This window comes from Chrysochloris asiatica, unplaced genomic scaffold (genome assembly GCF_000296735.1).
Source record: "Chrysochloris asiatica unplaced genomic scaffold, ChrAsi1.0 scaffold00143, whole genome shotgun sequence".
In the NCBI taxonomy this organism is placed as follows: domain Eukaryota; kingdom Metazoa; phylum Chordata; class Mammalia; order Afrosoricida; family Chrysochloridae; genus Chrysochloris; species Chrysochloris asiatica.
Genome location: NW_006408661.1, coordinates 4,233,634 through 4,256,528, shown reverse-complemented (window position 1 = coordinate 4,256,528; position 22,895 = coordinate 4,233,634). Strand labels below are relative to the sequence as shown.

Here is a 22,895-nt window from a genome sequence, read left to right as displayed (position 1 = left end):
GAAAAAGAGGAAGACCCCTAACGAGATGGATTGGCCAAGTGGCAGCATCGATGGACTCAAGCGTGACAACAGTAGTGAGGTTCGCCCAAGATCGAGCAGTGTTTCGTTCTGCTGTGCATAAGGTCGCTATGGGTCAGTACCGATTCGATGGCACCTAACAACAACAACAATGCTATTTGTGTTATAATCCCAATTTCTGGACTTGAAATATCATTTAAATTTTTATCTCTACACATGATTTTCAAATATCTAGAAAGGTATTTTTAGATTAAACTCAGAATCTGTTTTTGTACTGGAATCCTCTATCTCCTGATTTTCTAGGTAAAATTATAATTATATAATTTCTAATTTTGATATTCAATTTAAGTTTTGTAGTAAAGCAATATAAATTTGGCTTAATTCTTATCCAATTTACCCCTTTATTATTTATAGGATACTTGTATCTGAGTAATTTGTGAAGAGGTTAATGCATTTCACTCTTGAAAAATGTTTGTGTGATCCTAATTCCTAACTAATGGGAAAGTAGAGAAGATATTTTTAGTGTCAACTTCCATCAAGTCAGACTTCTCAGAAGACCTTACTAAATTCTATTTCCATGGGAATTTGCTAATGGGTATGTGCAACATTATTGTAGACACTCGTAGAAGGACTACAAATTAAAAATAAAACTGAATGAGTGAATATATCTTTCTTCTGTTTTGAGAAATCAGCAGAGTATAATCTTTGTACTTTCATTTTCTCCCCGCAGTTTTTCTGATGAGGTGTAGAAAGTTTGGTGCTAACATGTAAGACCAGATTAAGTAATATAAGTAATGAATTGTCTAAGTGAGTTCTTGGCTGTAATCTTATAATGAAGGCAAAAGAAAGAGTAAGTCTGTGTATCTTTAGTTAACAGTATCAGTGATGTTAATGGGTATTGCTGGAAAATGGAAGATTGAAGGCATATTTAAGGATAAACTACTCAGATTTAGTGCCTGCATATTAACTTACAGAATTATTTCAATCCATGTAATAAATTTATACCATACATTTCAAAATACCATACTCAGAACATATGTAAACCTGATGGTAATCAACATTTATTGGATATTTTCTTTCTCTAAATATTGGAGTTGCTTAGAGCTTTGCCCAGGCTGCCCTGTCTTCTCATACTATGTAATTTTCCTGGAAAACTTTTTCCATGTTTGTGGTCTTAAATATCATTAATATATTGTTGTTGTTGTGAAGTGCCGTCGAGTCAGTTCCGACCCATAGCGACCATGTGTAAGGTTTCCGAGAAGCAGCTGGTGAGCTTGAACCGCTGACCTTGCTGTTCAGATGGCTTTGCAGTCTTGTGCATTAACCCACAGTGCCACACAGCAGGACTCGGTGACCCTCAAATATATATCTCTTACATGAATCACTATTAAGTCTTTCTAGCTCTTTAAGGTGCTTTCAGAGCTATTTCACAGATATATCAAACTGTCTGAAACCACTTTTGAATCCAGACAGTTGCTCTTGGTAGAAATTTAGGAGGTATTCTTGATTCTGTCAGCCCTTTGACCTTTCTTCCCCAACCCACCTCAAACCAGTCAACAATTGCTGTCCTCTCTATCTCTAAAGCATATATCAATTTCTTTTCACCTTTATCTATTGTTACTGCATCTCTTTAGATGAAGCCACTGTTTAACTCTTGCTTAAACTAATGCAGTAGTCGTCTGACTTTTCAAATACATGTTATCCAGTTCTCATCATTTTCCAAACAAAATCCAAAGTGAATTGTTAAATATTTTAATATAATTGTAATTATAAATATGTAAATATAATTATATCACTGTGCTTAAAATTCTCCAATAGCTTTCCATTGCTCTTAGAATAAACAACATCATGATAAACAGAGAAAATATTGAAGTTATCTGGGGTTTCATTTTACTTGGATCTATAATCAATCCCCATGGAAGAAGCAAAAATCAAAAAATCAAATAGTATATTGCATTAGACAGAAATGCTGCAAAAGACTTCTTTAAAATGTTAAAAAGAAAAGATGTCACATTGAGCATGAAGGTAGTCCTCGCCTTGGTATTTTTAATCACCTCCAATGTATGCAAAAGCTGGACAGTAAGGAAGGAAGACTTCAGAAGAATTGATGCATCTAAAGTGTGGTGTTGGCAAACAATGCTGAATTTATCATGAACTGCCAGAAGGAATAAACAAATCTGTCTTGGAATTAGTGCACCCAGAATGCTCCTTAGAAGGGAGAATGACTTGTCATGTACTCTGGACATGTTGTCTGGAGGGACCAGTCCCTGGAGAATGACATCATGCTTGGTAAAATAGAGGATCACTGAAAAATGAGGATATCCTTCAAAAAGATGGATTAACACAATGACTGCAACAATGGGCTCCAACATAGGAACGATTAGGAGGATGGCACAGGATCTTCCAGTGATTTTTGTGACTCAGTATACACCTAACATAGGAGCTCTGGTAGCGTAGTAGTTGCATATCGGGCTGCAAACCGCAAGGTCAGCAGTTCAAAACTGCCAGCTGTTCTGTGGGAGAAAGATGAGGCTTTCTGCTCCCGTAAAGGTTTATGGCCTCGGAAACCCTGCCCAAGGTCACTATGAGTCGGAACTGATTCCACGGCACATAACCACCATACACCTAAAAACACAACAGCAACCTGCTTAAAACTCTCTATTGACTTTACATTGATCTTCTATCTTCTATTCACCTCAGAATAGGAGTCTAAACTGATAGTTGATAGAGAAATAAACACATACAAAATACACTACTCTAAGTAACTTCTGTAGGCTTGTCTTGCTTTCCCTCTGCTTCCTCTACTATCTTTTCATCAACATCTTATCTACTATTATACCAGTTGTTGTTGATAAGTGCCTACCAGTTGGTTCCTACTCATAGAAATCCTTTATAAGGTCTCTGAGGAGCAGTTGATGAGTTTGAACCACTGACCTTGTGGTTAGAAGTCCAGTGCTCATCCTACAGCACCACACCAGGACCCCATTATGCCAGTATATGGTAGTTAAAAGGACTTTTTTTTATCAACAGCTTAACTACTATTTTGCATTACTAATATTTTCAGAGCCACATATTATCTTGCTTTGCTTCTGTTTTCATTTCTTCACTGACCCACTTTGTACTGTGCTCCATCGAAACTTAGCTTTCCCTTGTCCATCAAAAGGACCAAGCTGTTTTTCATCTGTGTCTTTACTCATTCTCTTACCTCTGCTTGGGCTGTCTTTGCTTTGAAATCCCTCTCTTTTCACCATTCATCTAATTTATCCAGGTCACCCTCTAAATATTACCTCTTTTTGAAATGAAATAACGCTCTGTGTTTTTTGTTTTCCCTTGTGGCCTTTAAGACGATTTTAATTATAGTCTGTTAATTATTAGTTTCCTATCCTCGCTCTAAACTCCAGACTCTGCATGCTATGAAGATCAAGATTACCCGCATCCCAAATTCCTCTCAGAATGCCTGGTTGTTGTTTTTCTTGTGAGTTGGTTCCAACTCATAGCGAACTTGTATAGGGTTTCTGAGGAGCAACTGGTGGTTTGAACCATCGACTTTATGGCTGGCAATCCAGTGATTATCCTACAGCACTATACCAGGATCCCAAAATGCCTGGTTGGTGGTGTTAAGTGCCTTGGAGTCAGTTCTGACTCATAAAACCCTATATAGGGCTTCCAAGGGACAGCTGGTGGATTTGAACTGCTGACCTTGTGGTTAGCAGTTGAGTGCTTATCCTATAGCACCACACCAGAAGTCCAGGTACAGAGTAGGTATTCTATAGGTGTATGCTGAATGAAAAAATGAGTGAATGAACTTAGTGAATGAATAAATGAACTTTGGGAAACTGTGTTAGCCTCATGTGAATTTGAAGTAGAATAATCAGCATAGTTTCTGACAGAAAGGGCATGCAGAAGGCATATTTATCACAAACATAATGCTGTTTTTGAATGCTTTTCTTTCAGTCATCTTCCATGTTTGCTTCCTCACCTCTTTTAAGTCTTAAATGTCACCATCTGAGTAAGACCTCCTGAGGTCTAATATTGCCTCTCCCTATCCTTGCTTTATCTTTCTCCTTTGGATTTATCACAAACAAGCATTTCTACATGTATAAGAATAGTAGTAATTATGATTCTGTATTATTATGTAGCTTGTTTATTGTTTGTCTCCTTTAACTAGAATGTGGTTGATTTTTGTCTCTGCAAAAAAAAAAAAATAATGGCACCTACCATTTCTCCCAGAACACTCGCTACTCTTGCTGGGTTCGAAATCTATTTCAGTGGCCACACAGAACTCAGAGACAATACTCACAGTTATGGGGTTTATTAGGGAAGTTAACAGATTACAATTCAGAGTCAGAAATGCTTTGAACACAGTTGTTCTAGTCAGGACAGTCTGTCCTCAGCCATGCCCACACAACACACCTCTCCACCATAAGCCTTAGGCTGAAGACACTCAGCTCTAGCTCTATGGGTAAACAAACCTAACTCCACCACAAGTGCCTGGAGGCACCCCACTCTGCAAGCAAGCGTCCTGCCCAAAGTCACTCAGCTTTACTTGTTCTCTGTGTGGACTTCCCAGCTCTGTCTTGTACTCTTGTTCTTGATTCTGCTGCTGCTGCTCCTCCAGTGCCACAGCTTTCTCTCCCTAGGTCGAGGAGGTTTAATGTGGACCTCGGGGTCCAAAGGACATGCTTCAATCAGTTTTTCTTCTTTGATGGTAGTGAGATCCCCCTCCTGCTTCTGAGATGGTTCATTTTGTACCCATGCTATAGTTTCAAGTTTTTACCATTACAACTCTTTTAACATCCACAGCTGAATCGTATTATCCTATCTGTATCTTCTCCCACCTTCTCTTACTCAGACCTATCAGGAAAAGAGTTGTTTGGTGGGCGTTACAAAAACTAAGGTTATAGAAGACATGTGAAATCATTCGCTACGCCACTCTCTTTGTTGCTTATTGCTGTATCCAGCTCCTAAAACTGGCTTGGTAGACGTTTAGTAAATATTTATTGAATAAAATGAATGCCTATAACACATAACAGTGTCTTTTTTGTTGTTGTTATTAGTGAAATATATATAGCACACATACAATAAAGAGCATAATAATTTATCACAAAGACAAAAATCTTTTACCCACCACCCACATCAATAAATAAACTTTGCCAGCACCTGAGAAGTCTCTGTTAAACGTTCTCCTACTTTTTATATTTTTCTCTCAATTCACCCAAAGATGATCAGTACTCTGACATTTCTGGTAATATCATCATTGCTTTTCATTATCATTTTAACCACCAAAGCATTTGTCTCTTAACTTTCTTAGTTCTTTTTTCCTAACTTTGTGTATATAAAGTCATTTAGTGTATCTTCCTCTGTCTGACATCTAATGTTCAGCATTAGTGTTTATGAGAGTTATGCATAACTTTAGTATGGTCCAATCACAAGATCAGCAATTCAAATCTACCAGCCTCTCTGTGGGAGAAAGATGAGGCTTTCTACTCCCATAAAGATATACTGCCTTGGAAACCATATACAGGGTTGCTGTGAGTTGGAACTGATTCCATGACACACCACCACCACCACCTACCTCTAAGCTCTCTACCTAGGATCTACTTGAGTTTTGGAGAATCCTCGTGTGGCGCTGTGTGTTAATGCGCTAGATAGCAGAGTCAGTTTGAACCGCAGGTTGACAATTCAAGCTCACCAGCCACTCCTTGGAAACCCTATACAGGGTCTCTATGGGTCGTAACCGACTTAACAGCACTTAACAACAACAACATAAATTGTACACCTGTAAAAAGTTGAATTTGCAAAATTTGTGATAGAAACATTTACAACAACAACGCATACACACACATGCAGGTACACAAAAGAGTAGCTGCTTATGTGTAACAAAACATTTAGAGATTTAGGGTCATGGTTTCATAGGACACTCCAGTTAGTTGGTCAAATAACATGTTTGTTTTAGTGCTTCTGTTCTACCTCCTTAAAACTAGGCTGTTTTGATTATTGTAGCTTTTTAATATGATTTAAATCAGGAAATGTGAGCCCTCCTTTGTTCTTGTCTTTCAACATTGCTATTTGGGACCTCTTGCCTTTCTATATAAAGTGAAGGATTAATTTTTCCATTTCTGTAAAGAACACTGTTGGCATTTTGGCTGGAATTATATTGAATATATAGATTGGTTTGGATTATATTGACATTTTAACAATGCTAGGTCTTACAGTTAATGAATATGGATATTAATTGATTTTTGTCTCTGCAAAATAATACAGCGCCTACCATTTCTCCCACAGCACTGTCTACTCTTGCTGGGTTCAAAATCTATTTCAGTGTCCACACAAAACTCAGAGACAAAATGCTCACAGTTATTAATCACTTATTTAAGTCTTCTTTAATCTTTTTGAACAGAGATTTATAAGAATTGTTTAGGTATAGGGGGCCTTCAAAAAGTTAACAGAGAATGGAATTAAAAGATAAAAATATAAACTATTTCTCAGCATAAACTCCATCAAGATCAAGACACTTTTGTAAGTGACGATGCCCGCTGTTTAGTCCATCCCTAAAGAGGTGAGACTCCTGGGAAGTTAACATAGCAATGCAGTCTTTTTTACATTATTAACTGAAGAAAAATGGGTGCCCATTATAGATTTTTTAAGATTAGGAAACAAACAGAAGTCCAAACTTGCCAAATCAGTGCTGTGAGGCAGGTGCCTAATGATTCCCATTGAAACAAGGTCCAGACTGTCCTTGTTGGATGAGAGGAAAGAGCAGGAACGTTGTCATGGCAGAGAAGGGCTTTCTGGTGAAACCCTCCTGGACATTGTTCTGCCAACACTTTTGCTGACTTTCTCAAAATATTCTCATAATAAGTCTTCCAGAAAGTCAGCAATAAAATGACTTGAGCATCCCCCAAAACTGTTGACATGACCTTTACTCATCTCCTAGAAATGAGTTCTAAGAAATGCTTTAGGGTCTCTATCCCACTTGTTTAAAATTTGCACTGGAAGTTCTGCTGTTGTCTGCAGCTGATCTGGGTGCCACAATTTAGGCACCCATTGAGCAGGAAGTTTACTCAACTTCAGTTTTTCCATCAGATTCTGTAGTCAGAAGCTAAACAAATCAAAGTGTCTATATTAGCTTTTGTTTCTACTTTTAAACATAGGTCGTCTTCAGCTGGGAATGAACAAGATTGTTTCATCACAAATTGACATGGATGGTCAGCCTCTGCAGGCTTCATCTTCAACATCATCTTGTCTCTTCTTAAAACAAGTTGTCCTTTGTTGTTGTTAGGTGCCATTGAGTCAGTACCGACTCATAGCAACCTTATGAATGAAACACTGTCTGATCCTGGGCCAACCTCACTACTGATGGCATGCCTGAGTCCCTCAATGCTGCCACTTGGCCAATCCATCTCGCTGGGGGTCTTCCTCTTTGTCTCTGACCCTCCACCTTACCAAACATGATATCCTTCTCCAGCTACTGGTCCCTTCTGACAATATGTCTGAAGTATGAGTAACAAAGTTTGGCCATCTTGGCCTCTAAGGAGCACTCTGGCTGCATTTCTTCCAAAACGGATCTATTGGTTCTTTTGGCAGCCCATGGCACTTTCAATATTCTCCTCTAACACATAACTCAAAAGCAGTTATCCGTCAGTAAACTTTTTATTCTTTTGGGGCATTATCTCCATCAACTTTTTGTAAAACATTGATGGTTTCAGAATTCTTTCACCCAAGCCTCATTACAAATTTTATATTTGTTCTTGATTCAGTTTTTGCAGGATTTATATTGCTCTGAAAAGGACTCTTTTCAAGTTGGTGTCTTATCCTTAACACCTCAGACTAGGACTCTTTTCAAGTTGGTGTCTTATCCTTAACACCTCAGACTAGACTAGGTTCAGACATGTTATAACAAATTGTTGTTATTGTTGCTAAGTGCCATCGAGTTGTTTCTAACTTACAGCAACCCTGTATAGGATTTCCAAGAACCACTGAGCTTGCGGTTGAAACTGACTTTGTGGTTCAGACTGACCTGGTGGTTTAAGCCAACCCTGCAGTCCAGTGCTTCACCTACACATCACACCAGGGCTCCTATAACAAGTTAGTATGGATTTACTTGGGTGCAAAAAATCTTTTTGAAAATCCCTCATATATTCTGGATATGAGTTCTTTGTGGGTAGCCTTTTCATTATTTTAATGGTGTGTTTTGATGACTGCTAACCACTAGCCGCTCCACCTGAGAAAGATGAGGCTTTCTGCTCCCATAAAGATTTACAGCTTTGGAAACTCTGTATAGATTCGTATGAGTCAGAATCAACTCAATGACAGTGGGTTTGGGTTTGAGGTTTTATGAATGGAAGTTAGGAATTCTGATGTATTTTCATTTATCAATCATTTTCAGTATGTTTCTTTTTTGTTGTTGTTAAGTGCCATCAAGTGGGTTCCTAGTCATAGCGACCTTGTATAGAGTTTCTGAGGAGCAGCTAGGGAGCTTGAACTGCTGACTTTGCAGTTCAAACCAATCTTGCAGTTCAGTGCATTAACCTGCAGTGAGTGACACACCAGGACTACATTTTCAATATAGTTAGTACTTTTTATGCCCATTGAAGACATCTTTCTATACCTTGAGTTCACCTGTATTTTCTTCACGAAGTTTTTTTTTGGTTTTGTTTTCTTTTTGCCCTTCCCAATTAGATCTACAGCCTGCCTATCTAGGAAGCCAAATGAGTTAAAGCAGAGGCAGTAAAATGGGTGAGATAAGTGAATACTTGGAAGCAGAAAGTGCTGGTGGGTCTTACAGGAAATAAAAGGAGAAAGTTATCACAAAAGGGCAAATATTGTATGGCTTCATGAGAGGACTTCAGAAAGTTCATGGACAAATGGAATTAAAAGGTAGTGGAACTTTTCCATGAACTTTTTGAAACCCCATTGTGTAGGAAGACAAGAACAGGCAACTGCATAGAGATCAAAAATTGAAGTTGTCAAATACTTCCTTTTGCTTGAATTCAGTCAACACTCATGGAAGCAGCAGTGAAGAAATCAAACAACATATTGCATTAGGCAGCTCTGGTGCACAAGACCTCTTTAAAGTGTAGTAGAGCAAGATGTCAGTTTGAGAACTAAAGTGTTCTTGACCCAAGCCATGGTCTTTGCAATAACCTCATATGCATGCAGAAGTTGGACAATGAATAAGGAAGACTGTAGAAGAACTGAGGTGTTTGAATTATGGTGTTTTTATACCTTATGCTATAAACATCCCATGAAGTCTTCTTAAAACCAAACACTAATTGAGCTTAACTACTAAGGATTGTCTTCCTTGAGCATTGTGTTCGTTTAGGATATGTCTGTATGGCATACAGGAGTCCTTTTGTGTGCTGTAGGATATGCACTGGACTGCTAGCCACAAGGTCAGCAGTTCAAACCTACCAAAAACTCCTCAAAAACCCTATACAGGGTTGTGATGAGTCAGACCCAATTCAACAGCACACAACAGCAATAATATGGGATAAAAGATCACTAGTAGCACTGGTGCTAAGTGTTGGGTATAATCACTTCAAAGTCAGCACTTCAAACTCACCAGTCACTCCATGGGAGATGTACAGTCTCAGAAACCCTGTATAAATAAGGTCAATATGAGCTGGAATCGACTCGTTGGCAGCAGTTTTGGTATGGGGTTTGGAACACCATCGCTACCAGAAGAATATCCCCTCAATTAAAGGTTCTAGTCCCAATAGGGAAAATGTGCCTCACTAAATTCAGTCGCTATAAATCAGAATCGACTCGTTGGCAGCAGTTTTAGTTTGGGTTTGTCAGATCACACTAACAACAACTTGAAAGATTAGATAGGAACCTCAGAGGGCAGTGAGTTCTTGATCATGGGGGAGGAACAACTTGGAAGAGGAGGATGAGAATTGTTGCACAATATAAAAGAATATAGTTTTTGTCACAAAATTGTATGCATAGAAATTGGTGAACTGGTATATACTCTCTATGTATGGTCACTACCACAACAAAAATAATTTTTAAAAGATGAATAAGCAAATAAAACCTAGAGAGTTATATTAGGGAAAATTGTGTAGAACCAAGAATAAGCAACTATGAAAAATGATGCCACAAGTCAGGATTGAGTAGATGGCCGTGGGTTTTTTAATCTTGTACTTATAACTTATAGTCTGTTGGAAGACAATATAAATTCTGCTATAAAATTATCAGCCAAGTCAATGTCTTTCAAATATTTGAACTTAAACTCTAGTTTTGCACTGTAAGAAAATAGCCTTTGTATCTGATTACCTGCAAATTGAATATATACTATTGTCATAACTTTTTTTTAAAGTTTTTATTGTAAATTGAGTGAAAGTTTACAAGCCAGATCATCAGTTCTACATTCAACAAATCATATAGTTTGTTTCACTACAATGGTTATAATCCCCTCCATGTACCATCAGTTAACAGTATTTCTCTCTGTTCATTTTAGCTCTTTTTTTTTTCTTTAACACTCAGGCATATATAATAATTTATACCACCAAAAGACCCATTCTGCAAGTCTTTCTCCTGGCCGCCAGTTCTCAGTTCTCTCTTTCCATGAATCTAGAGTCTTCAACTGCTCCCTCTATCCATGTCCCCATCTCTGCCTCCATCTCTGGTATCACAGCTTCTCTGGATAAAATCCTGCATTGCGCTTGTGCTCTTCTTCCTTGATGGTTCTAGGGTTCTCTGTTTCTGAACTATAAGATTAACTACTTCCCATTTTTGTTATAAAACTTCTACCTTTACAATTGTGACAGTTGAAACTAGTCCTGATAACAATTATTCACTATTGAATCATACAAATGGTATCCTCATCTCTTTTCACCAGACCCATCTAGACAAGATGAAAACTATTCAGTGGGGACTCTTTCTCTCCACCCCCCTCCCCCACCACCAAACGCTTTAACTAAACTCCCTCTTGAAACCTTGTAAGCCAGTCTACTTTGTGCCTTTATCGCCTCCTCATTTTAGGTAGCCAACATTTAAGTTGCCAGTCCCTGTCTACCCTGTGTACAGAGGGGATAGCATTGATACTTGATGTGAAGACTCCTTGCATCTCTGTTGGTATTTAGGGTTATTACCTCCATGATTACAGGTCAAATTCATCAGATTGTAGCAATTTACCCTCTTTTCCTTTATCAAAAATTGTTTTCTTTTTTATCTTCCTCTAGTCGAGTTCTGATGGCTTATCAAGCTGTCAAGGCTAGGTCAAATGGGTACTGTCTGCAAGTTTGGGTGTTCTTTTGCATCTCCCCTCACTTCATATCAGCTGGATGCTTCACTCTCAGCTCTAGCCCTCTGTGGCTATGTCCTTGCCCATGGACTCAGGTGTCACCAGGTCTCACCACACTTCGGACCAGGCAGCCCTTCCACTTATCTCTCTCATCTCCAGGTCAACGGGAGTCTATGGAACATGGTTGAACTCAGCCCATTTCTTCATTTCTGCCTTTCTCTGTCTTCCACTCACCAGTAGACCAGTGTGGTCACCAGTAAGCTTACATGCCTGCTCATGTGTTCCCTTTGAGTTTTGGTCTTAGAGGGGTATTTGTTCTGAAGGGACTTGATTGTTTGCCTTGATGGCTTCCCCATGTCCCCTTTCCTTTTTACCTTCATCTCTCTCTGGCACCCTGGGGTCCTGTGCATAATATCTATGTATCTAAGCTCCATCTATGCACCTTCACAAAACAGATGTCCTTGGCCATCCATTGGCTTGATTTAGGGGTGTGAACATGGCTTTTAGTTTTTACTGGAAGAAAGAATCCAGAACAGGGTCCTGTAAGTGAACTCTGGGTGGTTCAGAGAGATAATTGTAGAGTTCTAGCTATTTTCTGAAGGATCTTCAAAATTAAGTGGTAATTTCTAGACTTCCTTTTAGAATACTTTTTAGTCCTTATACCATTCAATCAAAGAAGTGATGTTTGAATTTGTGTTAGATTTGACCCAATTTTCTGTGTAGTTTAGAGTTAATTTGTTAATGCTGGCAAGTGTTTGCCCATAGATTCAGGACTTAAAAGAAACTACTAAGGCAGAGCTTCCTTAAAAGAAATTTTTAAAAATCATACTAAGAATTCAAATATTAGAAAGTTGAAAAATAATCTTCTAATGAATTCCAATCCCCCCCCCCCATGCACACACACACACACACACACACACACAAGCTCTGACTTAACAGCATTCCCTGTGGTTATGGAAAGGTGACTAGTGATGTAAAATGGGATCTCAAGAGGGAGAATAGCAATAAATTCAGATTGTAGAAGGAGAATTTAAATGTTTGAATTCTTTATTTTCATAAATAAGGGAAATATAGGTGGTGAGACTGAGTAGTTCAGTTGATCTTTGTTTCTTACCCAGCTGTCTTGAAGGAAGATGCCTAAGTAGGAATAATTCTTTATAATTATATTGAAGGTCAAGAGGTTAATTTCTCCTTGTATTGAGATAGCAGTAGATGTCTTAGCTGAGGGAATTAATAACTAGGAGAGGAAAGAAACTTTCTCAGTAGTTAAGAGACCTGTTATTTTTAAATTTTCTTTTCTCTGATCATATCAGCTGTCTTATTTGCTTTTTAAGCTAGAAATGTACATGTTGTTAAATGTCGTCAGCTCAGTTCAGACTCATAATGACCCTCTATAGGGTTTCCAAGGAGCATCTGATGGGTTTGAACCTCCGATCTTATAGACAGTAGTCCAGTGCTTATCCTACAGTGCCACACTATGGGGCAGGGGAATATTAAAGGGAAATTTGAGCTCCAATATACTAATTTGGAGTGTTGTTAAGTTTCACGTCGAATTGGTTCTGACCCATAACGACCCTGGATAGGTTTTCCGAGGAACATCTAGCAAGCTTGAACTGCTGACCTCTCGGTTCAAACTGACACTGCAGTCCATTGCATTAACCCACCACACCACACCAGGACTCTGTACCAAATCATTACATAGTGGTTGGATAGGATTATTTCTACACATTGAGAAAAGCTGTTTGGCAAACTTTTGAAAAGTTGTGAGATTCATTTTCTTATGTCATTATTATTTTGTTTTGAAGAATTAATTATCATGAGTTCTTGAAGTCCCAAAAAGAGCAAAAATTTTATTTACATAGTACAGAGAAACCCGAGAGGGCCGATACTTGACAGACTGCCATGTTTTAGGTCTTGCAAGTTTTTCACCTTTAATAGTCTGATCACTTTTCTGTGTCTCGTTTTAGAAAAAATATTTGAGTATTCCTTCTCTAATAGATTGCCACCTCTCATGGATTCTGGCTTTCACAGGTTTTACTGTAATTGCTAAGCTGCTAAATCAGTTTATTTTCATAATTAGCTTGCAGAATATTATCATTGACTTTATTTCTGAAGCTCCTTGTTGACTAAAGTCTAGAGAATGCAAATGTTGGGAGAAAATTTAAGCACGTCAGCACATCTTCTTGATATTCTTAATGCTGCAAACAATTGCAAAGTGAATGTGACCAGTTTTGTGTTGTTATTATTTTTTTTTAGTACTATTTTTTTTTTAGTAGTCAAATTTGCAGTTTATTTCTTTGGCTGTGATACCATTTCACATTATGTATACTCATATGTCATACTCATATAGCATCATTCATAGGGCATTTTAATTGTCTGTTTACATACCTGCTTCATCGTTAGACTGTAAGCTTCTCAAGAGCAGGGATTTGCCATTCAGTGACATTCATTATATCACCGTGTTGTGCAGCCATCACCACCATCCATTGCCAAAAGTTTTACATCATCCCAGACAGGAACCGACTGCACAGCATATCACCACCACTACCACCACCACCACCACCAAACAGAAACTCAGTATCCCTTCAGCTCATTTTCCTTCCTCTCTTCAGTCCCTGGTTGTTGTTGTTGTCAGGTGCCATCGAGTCGCAACTGACTCATAGCAACCCCATGCACAGCAGAACGAAACAATTTCCAATCCTGGGCCAACCTCACTACCGCTGCCACACTTGAGTCCATCAATGATGCCACCTGGCCGATCCATCTCATTGGGGGTCTTCCTCTTTTTCTCTGACCCTCCATCTTACCCAGCATGACATCCTTCTCCAGCGACTGTTCCCTCCTGACAATATGTCCAAAGTATGAGAGACGAAGCTTAGCCATCCTGGCCTCCAAGGAGCACTCTGGCTGCACTTCTTCCAAAACAGATCAGTTGGTTCTTCTGGCAGTCCATGGCACTTTTAGTATTCTCCTCCAACACCACAACTCAAAGGCATCAATTCTTCTATGATCTTCCTTATTCACTGTCCAGCTTTCGCATCCATATGAGGTTATTGAAAATACCATGGCTTGGGTTAGGTGCACCTTAGTCCTCAAGCTGACATCTTTGCTGTTCAACACTTTAAAAAGTTCCTGTGCAGCAGATTTGCCCAATGCAATACATCATCTGATCTCTTGACTGCTGCTTCCGTGAGTGTTGATAGTTGATCCAAGAAGAATGAAGTCCTTGACAACTTCAGTCTTTTCTCTGTTGATAAGAATGTTGTGTATTGGTCCAGTGGTGAGGATTTTTGTTTTCTTGACATTGAGATGCAATCCATACCGAAGGCTGTGTTCTTTAATCTTCATCAGTAAATGTTTCAAGTCCTCTTCACTTTCAGCAAGCAAGGTTGTACCAGTCCCTGTAAAGGTTGTACCAGTCCCAATAAAACTTTGGTACATATGCATTTGCCTCTTCTAGATACCATAATATTATATTTGTCCTTCTGTGTATAACTTACTTCTCTCCACATAATGTTTCCAAGGTTCCACCATGTCGTAGCATGTAGCATAATATCGTTTCTCTTTATGGTTGAATAATAAATAGTTTGGTTATCCATTCATCTGTTGAACACTTGGGTTTTTCTGCATTTTGGCTATTGTGAATAGTGCTGCAGTTAGCATAAATATTTTAAGTCTTTTTAGTATATACCTCATAGTGGAATTGTTGGAGTCCTGATGTGGCACTTTAGAATAAGCATTCGACTATACATGATTGCTGTGAGTTAGAACTGCCTCAGTGGTACACAACCACCACTACGCAGTTTTAAATTTGTTGTTGAATTATAGGAACTCTTAAACATTCTGGATAGTAAACCCATATTAGATATTAGACATATGGTTTCCAAATATTCCCCTCCATTCTTTGTTTTTTCTTTGTGCCATATCCTTCTTTTTCTTTTTTCTTTTTAAACATTGTAAATTAGGTGAGTTCTCACTCTTTTTTTTTTTAATTTTTTACTGTGAGTTATGTGATAGTTTACATGGGAGAACATTAGCTTTACATTCATCCTATCATATATCGTTTCATTGTGTGTTGTTATTCTTAAAACAAAGAAAGTCATAATACAAGGTATGTTGTTGCTATGTGCCGTAGAGGCGGTTCTGACTCATAGCAACCCTGTACAGGGTTTCCAAGTCTGTAAATCTTTATGAGAGCAGAAAGCCTCATCTTTCTCCTACAGAACAGCTGGTAAAGTGTACTACAAACTTTACCAGTGAGGTCAAAAGTCAGCAGACTTTTGACGGTGCTTCCAGGAAGCAACAGAACCAACCATCATCTCTTGGTGAATCCAAGTGGATACTGTTATAACTCTGACTAGCAATTACTGAGAAGTTGCAGACATACTAGATGTTGTTGTTGCTACATGCCATCCAGTCAGTACCAATTCATAATGACCCGATGCACAACAGAATGAAACACCACCCGATCCTGTGCCAATCTCACAATTGTCTGTGCCCATTGTTACTATGATTGTATCAGTCCATCTTGTTGGGGTCTTCCTATTTCTCTCTGACCCTTGAATGCTAAATGTGTCACACATGTTATTTCATTAATTTCTTATAACAATTTCATTAAAGAAGCCATTTTACAAATGCAATACAAGGTTTATGGATATTATATAATCACTCTCATTTCGGGACTTTCATTTGCTAATGGGATACAACTCAAATTGAGAAGAAACAGCATTCATTAATAATCAGAGCATGGAATGTATTAGCTATGAATCTAGGCAAATTGGAAGTTGTCAAAAATGGAGCGCATAAAGATCAATATCTTCAGCATTGTTGTTAAGTGCGGCTGCATTGGTTCTGACCCTAAGCAACCCTGTATAGGGTTTCCAAGGAGTGACTGGTGAGTTTCAACTGCTGACCTTGCAGTTCAAACCTACCTTGTGGTCCAGTGCTTATCATACAGCGCAGGACTCGTAGGTATTAGTTACCTGAAATGGACTGGTATTAGCCATTTTGAATCTGACAAGCATATATTGGGAATGACACATTCAAGAGGAATGGCATAGCATTCATCATCAAAACCAGCATTTCCAGATCTGTTTTGAAGTACAATGTTGACTTTGATAGGATAATACCCATATGCCTCCAAAAATGGCCAGTTAATACCACTAGTATCCAAATTTATGTACTTACCAGTAAAGTCAGTCATGATGAAATTGAAGAATTCTACCAACTTCTTCAGTTTGAAATTGATCAAACATATAATCAAGATGTATTGATAATTACTGGTAATTGGAATGTGAAGGTTGGAAACAAAGAGGATCAGTAGTTGGAAAATATGACCTAGGTGATAAAAATAATTCCATTTTCAACAACATAAAAGACACGTATACACATGGACCTCACCAGATGGGCTATACAAGAATCAAATTAACTACATCTATGGGAAGAATCAGTGGAAAAATTCAATATCATCAGCCAAAAGAAGGCCAGAGGCAGACTTTGGAACAAATCATCAGTTTGTCATATACAAGTTCAGGCTGAAGCTAAAGAAAAGTAAAACTAGTCTGACCTTGAACATATCCCACCTGAATTTAGAGAACATCACAAGAACAGATTTAATGTACTAGACACTAATGACTGAAGACCAGAAGAACTGTAGGATGACATCAAGAAAACCGTACAGAAAGAAAGCAAGAGGTCATTAAAAAGACAGGAAAGAAAGAAAAGACCAAAATGGATGTCAGAAGAGACTCTGAAACGTGCTTTCCAGCATAGACATGTTAAAATGAATGGAAGAAACGTGGATGTAAAAGAGCTGAACATGAAATTTCAAAGGGCAGCTCAAGAAGACAGTGAAGTATTATAATGAGGTGTGCAATGACCTAGAGTTAGAAAACCAAAAGAGAAGAATATGCTCAGCATTTCTCAAGCTGAAAGAACTGAAGAGTTGGAGAAAGACTTATTAACAACCTGTGTATAAACAATATGCAGATGATATAAACTTGGTTGCTCGAAGCAAAGATGACTTAAAATGTTTATTGATAAAGTTCAAAGACCACAGCCTTTAGTATGGATTGCTCCTCACTTTAAACAAAAATCCTCACAAATGGACCATTAAATAACAATCCACAGGAGAAAGATGAGACTTTCTGCTCCCATAAAGATTTACAGTCTTGGAAATCCTATGCAGGGTCGCTATGAATTGGAACCAACTCCACAGCATCTATATAATCATCACCACTAAATGGAGGATAAAAGATTGAAGTTGTCAATCCACACTCATGGAAGCAGCAGTCAAGAAATCAAATGACATACTACATGAAGAAAATATGCACAAGACCTCTATAAAGTGTTCAAGGGCACAGATATCAATTTGAGGACCAAGGTGTGTCTGACTAAAGCCACGGTGTCTTCAATAACTTCATATGCATGTGAAAGCTGCACAGTGAATAAGGAAGCCCAGAGAAGAATTGATACATTTGGTTTGTAGTGTTGGAGAAGAATATTGAAAATACTATGGACTGCCAAAGAACAAACAAACCCTGTGTTGGAAGAAGTAGAGCCAAAATGCTCCTTAGAAGTCAGGATGGTGCATGTTATTAAGAGGGACCAGACCCTGGAAAAGGATATCATGGTTGGGAAAGTGGAAGGTCATCAACAAAGAGAAAATCTCCAACAAGATGGACTGGCACAGTGGCAGCTGCATTGGGCTCAAGTGTAATGATTGTTACAATAGCGCAGGGCAGGACAGTATTTCATTCTATTGTGCCTAAGGTCACTCTGAGTTCAAACTGACTTGATGGTACCTAACAACACCACCAGCCTCTTTCAGGAAAGTGAGACAGCTAAGATTTGCACCCAAATCTACCTGACTACAACTACGCTCAGTCTACATTCTACTGTCTTTCTTCTTGCTAACTGTTGTGTACAGAGTCATTTTAAATGGAAAACAATTTTCAGCATACATTACTGATTCACTCCCTTTAAGGTGAAGCTGTGGGATAAACATTGGGCTGCTAACCTCAAGATCAGCAGTTCAAACCCATAAGAAAGATGAGGCTCTCTGCTCCCTTAAAAATTTAGTCTCAGAAACCCTATATAGGGTCTGAACCCTCTATAGTGTTGGAATCGACTTTGTGGCAGTAGATTTGGTTTCAGTTTATCATCCACTTTAACTGTTGGTAAGAAGTATAGTATTACTAGATAACACTGGTCAAACCTTTGAAGATTTAATGATACAGTTAGCTAACTAATTTTCCCAGTACAATTTGAAAACTCCGTGATTTCATCTCATTCTTAAAGGGATGAGATTTAAAAGCAAATATACTTCTTCACTTATTTTTATTTGTTTTTGTCCTTACTAATTTTTAAGCTTATATAGTTAGGTAGGAGTATGAGAAAAAAGTGAAGTTTGAATCTATATGCTTAGGAGCCCTGGGATAATGTACTGGACCACAAGGTCGGTTTGAATTGCACAAGGTCAGTGGTTCAAATTCACCAGCCACTCCTTGGAAACCCTATGCAGGGTCACTATGAACCGGAACCAACTCAACAGCACTTAACAACAACACCATGAAGAGGAAGCTGCCATTCCTAAATATAGCCCCCATAGACTGTCCTGAAGTTAGCAGAGAGAACTTACTTTGGAAAGGTTGACTTTGAAAATAAAAATGGAAATCATTAAAAATGGATCAAACAAACAAAATAAGTGAACATTAGAAACTAAGAATTAAAATACAATAGTTTGATAGAAATGGCTACAGGCAACTAAGTACCTGGATCCATTCCTGTGTTGTTGTATCTTTCCACTTCTTCAGTTTATGGTGTCCATTTCATGTCATATGATAACTGGCGGTTAGGCTAGAACAGTAGCATACTCTTGGCATTCTCTCCTCATTAACTTTCACTACCCCCAGGGGACCTTGAACAAAATGAATATGTTTTTAACTATCATCAGCAACAAGTCTGGTGTTTCTTCAGCTTACAGGATCAACAAAAAGCAAGTTTGGTTTGGTTTAATTTCCTTTTTGTTGCCCTTTACTATGTTGGAGTCCTGGTGTGGTGCTGTGGGCTAATGCATCAGACTGCAAAGTCATTTGAACTGAAAGGTCAGTGGTTCAAGCTTACCAGCTGCTCCTTGGAAATCCCATACAGGGTCGCTATGGGTTGGAATCGACTCGACGGTACTTAACATCAGTAACTTGTCCTAAGCCCTTGTGGCTAAGTAAAACTGCCCCATGGGGTTTTCTCTGCCAAGTTTTATGGGAACGGAGCACCAGGTCTTCCTCCCACACAGCCTGCCAGTCTTTCAGTGAGTAACTGAGCACTTAACTATTGGACCACCACCATTCATACAGCTTACTTAGCACCTGTAACATCCATAAAGATTTCTGTAACGAATATGAGGTGAAAGGATGTGTAGAGTGTTTAAATCTGGCTTTGAAGCTGTTGTGCTCATTGTTACCTTTTGCTGAGTCTGTAGGTTAAGAAAGGTAACAAACTCAGCATGTTAAGATCATAACTGTTAGATTAATGCTTGGAGGCAGTAGCTATGCTGATGTGAGACGTTAATGGCTGGATGAGTTCAATCAGATATGCCGCCTCCAGTGTCTTTGTGTAATGGTGTTTACTAGATTTCAAATGGACTGCTGAGAAAGATGAAATATAATCTCATGTATTATCTCTGTCTCGAAAAAAAATAGATAATGAAATCATTCTCTGGCTGGCATATATTTTACTAACCTTTGTGGAGTCAACGTAAAGAATATATGTTCCCGTAGAGTTGAAACATTTTGCTAATGTAAAGTGTTAAGTGAATTGTGAGTTCTAGGAATGGTAAAGTTGAGTAGAGCAGGTACTGGTTTTTAAAGATAACTCAGAAAGTAGTATTATGGCATATTCTGATGGTAGCTAAAGAGAAAACAATGCAGTCTAAATTATGTGTGTGATTCACTTCTTGTTTGTTTTCTCTTTGCAGAGTCTGCAGAAAGTTCTTATGGAATTCAGTCACAAGGAGTTGTTTGATTTCTATAACAAGGTGCTTATTTTTCAAGTAATTTTCTGATATGTGGGGGTCTTTCATAATGTTTATTTTATATTATAAATTCTTATTTTTAAATGCCTTATTAAGGAGCTGAGGTCTTTAAACTTTTCTTATAAACAACCTATGTTCCACAGTAGGAAGCATAGATGAGGTGAAGTAAGTCTGCCAAACTAAAGCAGGAAGAAAATGGAAATGGCTTTAATTAAAGCAATAGAATTGTTGCTTTAATGTTAAGCACTAAAAATGAACTATGTGATACCTAGCCAATCTGACACATTAGATACAAACAACATTAAATACTTTAATTTCTGGGCCCAAGGGTAAAGAGAAACAAGGAAAGGAAGACGCCAGGCCTTTAAAAGTTTATCTTGAGCTATTTTATGTTTCTTCCATATAGGAGAGGATGTCACAAAGTTGATGAAAAATCTGTTATCTTTCAATTCCATTTTTCCAAAAACTTTTTGAAGCCCCTTGTACTTATTTCATAAACCAGTACAATCTACCTTCCTCTTCTGCTTTTGAATTCTTACCATGTAATATAATTTAAGATGAAACAGCTGGATGTATTTAAAACAGTAGTATTCAGAAAACTGGCTTCTTTACATATTTGAAAACATAAATTGCAAGCGTGAATTCTAATATCTTCACATAAAAGGAAAATATTCAAAGTGGTATTATTGCTATATGAATGAATTGAGTTTGCATAGTCCCCAGTGCCATTCTTTCCCTTCTATTTGCATGTTTCTAAATGCACTCCATATAAATATCTCTCCCTTCACCAGCTTCCTCCCTTTTTTTTTTGTCTTTGTAAATAGCTGGAGACCATACAAACACAGCTGGATTCCCTCACATGATGTTGTTGAAGATTGACTTCTCCATCACACTCCTGCCACCTGATTATTTTACATTGATGACAGAGTGCCAGGTTGTGTTTTCTGAAGGATTCAGCCAGTGACTTTCTTTTTATAAATTATATGGCTTATGGCTTTTTAGACAAATCGCAACCAGGGAGATCATTGTTAAGAATATTGAGATTCTAGTATGCTTTCACTTATTCTGTAAGCCAATAGCAATTTTTGAGGACACTTGTGCTAGAAAAGAAACAAGTGAAAACCATGTAATTTTACTTTCTTAGTATTACTTTATTGTCTGACCCAGTTAATCTTTACATGCGAGGTGACACTGTGTTTATCAAGTTGAGTCTAAGATATAGTCTGTACCTCAGAAGAATATAGAGCTTCTGTAATTAGTAAAAGTAAGCAAGCAGTCACGTGCAATCAAATACATTATGGTGTTTTTTTCTTGAATATAATGAGTTTAATTTGCTTGGGAAACAATATAGGAAATAAATGTAAGCTAGAGCTGGTAGTATTTTATCATTTAATTTCAGTGTTAGTTTGCTTCTCTGACCATTTTAACTTTTACTTTGAGTTTAATGATTTAATTAACAATGTAGAATTTCATGCTTATCTTTATACTGCAAGTTAATAATGATTCACTTGATTGTGTAGGAGACAGATTCAGATCATGAATAAAAACAATTGTAATGAGTGTTAAATGGACATTCGTGAAGTTTCTAAATAGATACCTTTTACATTCTTTCTGTAAATATGTTCATTGATTCCATTCAGTAAAATTTTTGTTTTAGGATTGAGTTCATAGCATATTATGCTATGAATTATGTATGTAAATGATGCAACTATGGTTGTTTTAAAGAAAAAACTAGCAATTGATTTTTTAAAATGAAACATCTGTTCTAAACTGTTTCCAGAGAGAGATAGTAGTAATTGATTCAAAATGACTTGCTTCAAATGTAGGACTTTGATTTCAGAAAGGTTTTGTCATGAAACAAGCAGAGCCATTGAAATGGATTCACATTCCTTATATAAGTGTTAAATGTCTCCCAAATAAATGGTTAATACATGCCTACACTTGCTTATGTGCATGTTTCGATGTTGTTGTTTGAAGGATTGCGAGTTTGGACTGTTTCCAAAAGCCTATATTATAGATGTCCATAATTGATTGAGTCCTTAAACTTCTTTTATAAGACATGTAAAAGTCATGTTTATAATGTATAAGATCTGTTTCCATATGTGGATAATGGGATATGTCTTATTTCGTTATGCTCTGTTCTGCCACTCCCCAGAACTAATTGACTGCTATGAGCATTTTAGGAGCTCTTGTGGCATTGTAGGATAAGCACTGAACTATTAACTGCAAGGTCGACATTTCAAACCCCACCAGTTGTTCTGCATGAGAAAGATGAGGTTGTCTGCTCCCATAAAGATTTACAGCCTGGAAACCCTATACAGGTTATTATACGAGTCGTAATTGACTTGGTAAGGAGCTCTGGTAGCGTAGTGGTTACGAATCGGGCTCGAACCTCAAGGTCAGCAATTCGAAACTACCAGCTGCTTCGCGGGAGAAAGATGAGGCTTTCTGCTCCCATAAAGATTTACAGCCTCGGAAACCCTGTTCAGGGTCGCTATGGGTCGGAACCGACTCAATGGCATTTAACAACAACAACAAATTGACTTGATGGTGATGGATTTGATTTGTGAACATTTTGGTAAATATCCTTTATATTTA

The 22,895-nt window shown here is 37.9% G+C and overlaps 1 protein-coding gene across 1 annotated transcript in view; it reads left to right on the top strand.

Annotated features, from left to right (window-relative positions):
- The window catches only part of COMMD10 (COMM domain containing 10), a 348,337-nt gene extending 327,177 nt beyond the window's left edge, over window positions 1-21,160 (top strand). The window contains exons 6-7 of the mRNA XM_006870525.1: window positions 20,241-20,300; window positions 21,122-21,160. Coding sequence (XP_006870587.1) covers window positions 20,241-20,300; window positions 21,122-21,160 — 99 coding nt within the window. The remainder of the gene's footprint in view (window positions 1-20,240; window positions 20,301-21,121) is intronic.
- The last annotated feature ends 1,735 nt before the right edge of the window (window positions 21,161-22,895 follow it).